Source organism: Tupaia chinensis, unplaced genomic scaffold, assembly GCF_000334495.1.
Source record: "Tupaia chinensis unplaced genomic scaffold, TupChi_1.0 Scaffold000502_1, whole genome shotgun sequence".
NCBI lineage: Eukaryota > Metazoa > Chordata > Mammalia > Scandentia > Tupaiidae > Tupaia > Tupaia belangeri.
The window spans coordinates 728,191-734,013 of record NW_006160014.1 but is presented as its reverse complement, the minus strand read 5'-3'; the positions used below and the strand labels follow the sequence as shown (position 1 = coordinate 734,013).

The following is a 5,823-nucleotide window of genomic DNA, read 5'->3' as shown; positions in this document are numbered from 1 at the left end:
GGGAAAGAAAAGGCATTAAAGAATTCACATAAATCCAGGTGCTCCCTCACCCCACCTCTAAGCCCCAACCTCACCCTCCATGGCTGCCTTCTCTTTCTGGGCAAGCCGAATCTGCTGGAGGAGTTTTCTGCGTTTTTTTCCTGACAGAGTAATGTTGGCACGTGCACTGGACCTAAGGAATAGGTAGGAGCAAAGAAACCAGGTTAACGAGAACCAACACAAGTCACAGAGTAGTTCTGGCTATGGAAAAGATCACTGGGGACCAGCCTATAGTCTAATGGTTAAGGGAGCCAGAACACACACGTCTCACTGCATGTTCGAGTCTGGCTGAAAAACGTACTAGGCACAGGCACCAGATGGCATAATGGCTACATTGCTGGACTCCCATGTAGTCAACTGTGATTCGAATCCTGACCCAGGTGGCTTAAATTCACGCCGGGCGCGTGTGCGTGCGTGCCCAAGATCGCAAGAAGAGAATGGAGGAGATGGGACTGTGGCGTGGCCATCCCCCTGGGGGGTAATTTCTTGCTCTCTGTCTCTTTGTCTCTGTCTTTCTGGCAAGCACATGTGCCCTATAGCATAAACATCTCCAATAAAAAAGAATAACACACTAGGCACATGTGTGTGTGAACTCCAACTCTTTTTTTTTTTTTTTTTTGGAGAGATTTTCACTGTAGGGCGCGTGCGCTCGCCAGACAGACAGAGAGAGACATAGAGACAGAAAGCGAGAAATCACCCCCCAGGGGGGATGGTCATGCCACAATCCCTTCTCCTCCATTCTCCTCTCGGGATCTTGGGCACGCACGCACACGCGCCCGGCGTGAGTTTTAAGCCACCGGGTCCGGGACACGAACCGCGGTCGACTACGTGGGAGTACAGCGACATAGCCGTTACGCTAATTGCTGGTTCCCTGAACTCCAACTCTTAACAGAACAGAGAAATGGAAGATTATGGTGTGATTGGTATATGCATCTTCTAGCAAATTAAAAAAAAAAATCTTTGAATTAAAATCTCTTTGGAAGCTTGGTCCCTAGGTTTATCAGTAAAGTCTTTCAATACTTAAGACTTATTTTACCTATCTTATTTTAATTACGGACTTATTTTATTTAACATTAATCTCAACACATACTTAGGATTAAGTATTAAATGGGACTAGCAAATGGCATAGTGGTTTCATTGGGCTCCCATGTAGTCTTCAGCATTCAAGTCCCAGACCCAGTGGCTTAAAACTCACATTTTAAGGGACCCATGTGCATGCATGTGTGTGTGCGTGCCCAAAGACCCAAAAGGAAAAAGGAAAAGGGATTGCAGCATTTCTCTCTGTCTCTCTGGCAAGTGCACACACCCTATAGCAAAAATCTCTCTCAAAAAATAAAAAAAAAGATCAAGTATTAAATAAAATGCTTTATGTTAAACGGTAAAGTTTAGTATCTAGTCGAAACTCTGAATGGTTTTTTTTTTTTTTGGAGAGGTTTTTGCTATAGGGTGCGTGCGCTCGCCAGAAAGAGAGAGAGACATAGAGACAGAAAGTGAGAAATCACCCCCCAGGGGGGATGGCCACACCGCAATCCCTTCTCCTCCATTCTCCTCTTAGGATCTTGGGCAAGCGTGAGTTTTAAGCCACTGGGTTCAGGACACGAACCGCGGTCGATGGGAGTCCAGCGACATAGCCATTACGCTAACTGCTGGTTCCCAAAACTCTGAATGTTTTTAACGAAGGTGCCAATAAAACGATGTAGAAAGTCAGGACCAGCAGTTAGCATAATGGCAATATCGCTGGACTCCCATGTAGTCGCCCACGGTTTGAATCCCAGACCGGCGGCTTAAACTCAAGCCGTGCGCATGTGCGTGGCTGCCAAGATCCCAAGAGGAGAATGGAGAAGGGATTGCAGCGTGACCATCCTCCCTGGGGGGTGATTTTTTTGCTTTCTGTCTCTCTGTCTCTGTCTTTCTGGCGAGTGCATGCGCCCTATAGCAAAAACCTCTAAAAAAAAAAAAAAAGATGTAGAAAGTAATTAATGGGACTGACATTCTTCCCCAAGAAGCAGGAAGCCTTGAAACATGTATGCAAAACCCACGTGTACCTTTGGGAAATTTCATTGAGTTGTACGCACTTATGTGTGCACTTCTCTGTATGTAAAACAAAAACCTACTGTGGATGCGTGAACCATTTGGGGTGTGGGGACAGTTGACAGTTTTCTTGAGATTCTGGGTAGGGTTTGAGACCCAAGGTTGTGAACTACCGGTATTGTGAGGCCAGCAGAGTTTAGGAACGAATACATTGACAGATACGCCCTGCACAGTCTGGAGTGTACGAAAGAGAGGTGTTGGCTGCTCTGGAGGGATGATAGTCGATGGATGGGTCTGGTACTCACGCCCGCTTCTTGAGATGGTGGCGCGTGATCAGCCCTTGGTCTACCACAGCCCCCACCACCTGGTGCCTCAGTCGCCGCTCCCGGTTCAATACCCGCCTGCGCTTGAACAGCTTCTTCTTCAGTTCCTGTGGGGAAGAATGATGAGAATCAGACCGAGGATGCACACCGACACCCAGGACCACCGCACCCGTCGGTCCTAGCCCTCCTCGATCCCATTTCGGCAAGAGAAAAGTACTCCGACACGCTTGGGGAAAGAAAGTCGCAGCAGGCTGTCACCGTTCGGGGCCGGTTGATCTTTCCCCCTGGAGGACCCATGGCTGCACTCAGACGCCTTCTCCCGGTCCGCACTTCCGTTCCACGGGAATCCGCCCCCATCCTTCAGCGGGCCAATCACAGCTGAGGGGCGGGCTGGTTTCCCAGGACTATATAAGTGAGCTCGGTTCGGTGCCAATTCTTTCCGAGGACAGCGGCTGTTCGAGATGGTACGGTCAACTTCTGGTGAGGGTGGCGGTGGCTTTAAGCGGGGCTTGCGAGGCCCTCCTTTTCTTGGCGGGGAGTGGGCCTGGGGTCCCGCTCCCTGTTATGTGTGGAGGCAGAGGGAAAGGGGCTCCAGCCCCCTCGGCGTCATGTCTTCGGTGCCCGCGGCTTTCTATCCGCTGGTTCTATCCTCAAGCGCCGGGACACGTCTCTGAGCAAGGCAGAGCCGACATCCAGCAGGCTCCTAACTGCGGTGCTTACGCCTTTGCCTTTTCTTTCAGGTCTGCCTACGCCTCTTCAGAAGCGGGAGCTGTAGTATCCTCTTCTCTTCCGCGTCTCTTTGATTCCAATAAAGGCCGTATATTACGTCTTTGTCCGCGTTCTTTCTTGCGAGGCTGCAAGGTTCGGGAAGGCTGTAAGCGCTCTCTGCAACGCGGAATTTGCAGATCTTCCCTGGGCCTCAGACCCCTGCTGGAGTGCGAGCGACATTGCGTACAAGGTTCTCTGGCCGACCACGCAGGGACCTCGGGATGGCTGCGCTGCACCGAATGCTACACGTTTCAACCCTGGTGTCGGGGGCGCGCCGGGCCTTGGCTGGTAGGGAGGGTGGGGACGGGGCGGGGGGCAAAGTGGGTTCTAAGTGACCTGGGCGTCTTCGTGCTTGAAATTGTGGCTCCTAAATATAGACCTTAGGGTTGTATTTGCCGTTCGTTTGCAGTGGTGGGTTAGATCTTGGGCACTAGGTGACAAATACCCTCACCGGTGTCCACAGGTTCCCTGGCCGGTAGTTCCCTGGCTGATCGCTGCCTCTGGGATCGGCTGCATGCCCGTCCACGTCTGGACAGTGTCCCCACCTTCGACTGGTTCTTTGGATATGAAGAAGTCCAGCCGCTCCTACTGCCACTGCTGCAGGAGGCTCAAACTGCCTTACCGGTTCGAGTGCTGGATGTGGGCTGTGGAACCTCTAGCCTGTCTACAGGCCTCTACACCAAGTCCCCATACCCAGTGAACATTTTAGGGGTGGACTTCTCTCCAGTGGCTGTGGCTCACATGAACAGCCTCCTGGAGGGTGGTCAAGGCCAAACACCTTTATGTCCTGGGCATCCTGCTTCCCGCCTCCACTTCATGCAGGCTGATGCCCAGAACCTGGCACCTGTGGCTCCCCCAGGTTCCTTCCAGTTGCTACTGGACAAGGGCACCTGGGATTCTGTTGCCCGGGGTGGTCTCTCAGGGGCTTACCAAGTGCTGTCAGAATGCTTGAGGGTCCTAAGCCCTCAGGGGACCCTGATTCAGTTTTCAGATGAAGATCCTGATGTGCGGCTGCCCTGCTTGGAGCAAGGGTCCAGCGGCTGGACTGTGACAGTGCAGGAGCTAGGCCCTTTCAGGGGCATCACCTACTTTGCTTACTTGGTTCAGGGCTCTCATTAAAGGCATTTTAGTCCTGTCCCTAGTAGCTCTATTGGGCAAGGAGAAAGTTGAAGAGAGCTGTATCTAAGATAATAGATTATTGGAAAATGAAAATCAGTTCTGGTTTAGCAGCTGGATACACATTGTTTCAGCATCCTAGTTTACTTCATCTGCACAGTGGCACGAATGCTTGGAGTTACAAAGATGTAATAACATGAAACAGTGCTAGGCACAAGATGAGTGCTGGAAAGAGGACATACAACTGGCTTGTTCCCCATTTCAATTAACTGGAGCACCTAAAAGCAGCAGATAGGTACTGGGTCCAAATCCCAGTATTAACTGACGTGTGATCCAGTGGCCTGACCTCACCCGTGTAAGGGGATGATGACTGAGGATGGGTGGAAGGGCATCATAAACGTAGGCATGATGTTCGAGGGAGAAAGAACAGCACTTAACCCTGAAAGTTACAGGGAGGCAGGAGATGGGAATAGTTCACAAGTCTGCTTCTACAGACAGTGGGAGTGTTGCTCCATCCCAAAGAGGACTGGGGTTGGATTCCTGATAACAGTCTCAGGAATCCAGGAGACATCTCGTGCTTGCTCCTGCCCCCAGCTGAAATTGGACTTAAAGGTTCTAAAGGAAGATCTGGGTTCCTATGGGCTCCAAGCCTAGCCTGGGAGGGGGTTAAAGAGCTCATTAACAGTGAAAAATATTCCTGACATTAAAATTTTAAAAGATTATGAAAAGTTAATGCATGTAGTGTTTTTTTGCTTATACAAATAAAAGTGAGCATAGATAATGGCACAGTGGCCTCTTAAGTTCTGCCCACAGGAGAAGGTTCTGGATTCAGAACTTACTGACAGCCAAGTATGCCAGACCCTGCTCGCATGACCTGGGCTAACAAGCTGGAGGTGCATCCTGGTGTTGAGACCTTGCTGGAAGTTCTCCCTGCCTCCGTGGTTCATGGAAGAAATAAAAAAATTTCCTTTAAAAACCAATTGGGGGGACCAGCAGTTGGCACAATGACTATGTTGCTGGATTTCTATGTAGTTGACTGTAGTTTGAGTCCCGGACCCAGTAGTTTAAACTCACGCCAGGCGTGTGCGCATGTGTGCCCAAGATCCTGAGAGGAGAATGGAGGAGAAGGGTTTATGGCATGGCCACCACCCCTGGGGGGTGATTTCTCACTTTCTGTCTCTCTGTCTCTCTGTCTTTCTGGAGAGTGCACACGCCCTATAGCAAAAACCTCCAAAAAAAAAATTGGGTTGGGACCAGCAGATGACATAATGGTTATGTCACTGGACTCCCACATGGTCAACCACAGTTCAAGTCCCAAACCCAGCAGCTTGAAACTCATGTTGGGCATGTGTGCATGCATGCCCAAAATCCCAAGAGAAGAATGGAGGAGGAATTGCTGTGTGGCCATAACCCCCAAGAGGTGATTTCTCTTTCTCTCTCTCTGGGAGCGCATGTGCCATGTAACAGAAAAATCTCTTGTTAAAAAAAGCAATTGGAAAAAAAAAAAAAAAAGCAATTGGGTCCAGCAGGGGGCATGGGGGGCTTA

The 5,823-nt window shown here is 50.2% G+C and overlaps 2 protein-coding genes and 1 non-coding gene across 3 annotated transcripts; 2 read left to right on the top strand and 1 right to left on the bottom strand.

The window, feature by feature from the left end:
- Positions 1–14: 14 nt before the first annotated feature.
- On the bottom strand, positions 15–2,827 carry CUNH11orf98 (chromosome unknown C11orf98 homolog). Its single transcript, XM_014590930.2, has 3 exons — positions 2,652–2,827; positions 2,376–2,500; positions 15–172 (listed from the first exon to the last, which is right to left on the bottom strand). Exons 1-3 carry the CDS (start codon positions 2,748–2,750, stop codon positions 58–60), a joined length of 339 nt encoding a protein of 112 aa, XP_014446416.1. The 5' UTR covers positions 2,751–2,827; the 3' UTR covers positions 15–57.
- Positions 2,828–2,911: 84 nt separating this feature from the next.
- LOC114009264 (small nucleolar RNA SNORA57) lies at positions 2,912–3,061 on the top strand. Its single transcript, XR_003550713.1, has one exon. It is a non-coding gene; the product is annotated as a small nucleolar RNA SNORA57 (small nucleolar RNA).
- Positions 3,062–3,328: 267 nt separating this feature from the next.
- CSKMT (citrate synthase lysine methyltransferase) lies at positions 3,329–5,010 on the top strand. The gene is made up of 2 exons (XM_027774976.1): positions 3,329–3,449; positions 3,625–5,010. Exons 1-2 carry the CDS (start codon positions 3,383–3,385, stop codon positions 4,278–4,280), a joined length of 723 nt encoding a protein of 240 aa, XP_027630777.1. The 5' UTR covers positions 3,329–3,382; the 3' UTR covers positions 4,281–5,010.
- The last annotated feature ends 813 nt before the right edge of the window (positions 5,011–5,823 follow it).

What these genes read in the sequence shown, in the direction of transcription:
- CUNH11orf98 (XM_014590930.2), bottom strand. Translation starts at nt 2,750, where the DNA reads ATGGGGGCGGATTCCCGTGGAACGGAAGTGCGGACCGGGAGAAGGCGT. An exon ending in AGATCAACCGGCCCCGAACG is followed by an intron (nt 2,501 to 2,651) that starts GTGACAGCCTGC and finishes TCTTCCCCACAG; the next exon opens with GAACTGAAGAAGAAGCTGTT. An exon ending in CACCATCTCAAGAAGCGGGC is followed by an intron (nt 173 to 2,375) that starts GTGAGTACCAGA and finishes CCTATTCCTTAG; the next exon opens with GTCCAGTGCACGTGCCAACA.
- CSKMT (XM_027774976.1), top strand. Translation starts at nt 3,383, where the DNA reads ATGGCTGCGCTGCACCGAATGCTACACGTTTCAACCCTGGTGTCGGGG. An exon ending in GGCGCGCCGGGCCTTGGCTG is followed by an intron (nt 3,450 to 3,624) that starts GTAGGGAGGGTG and finishes CGGTGTCCACAG; the next exon opens with GTTCCCTGGCCGGTAGTTCC.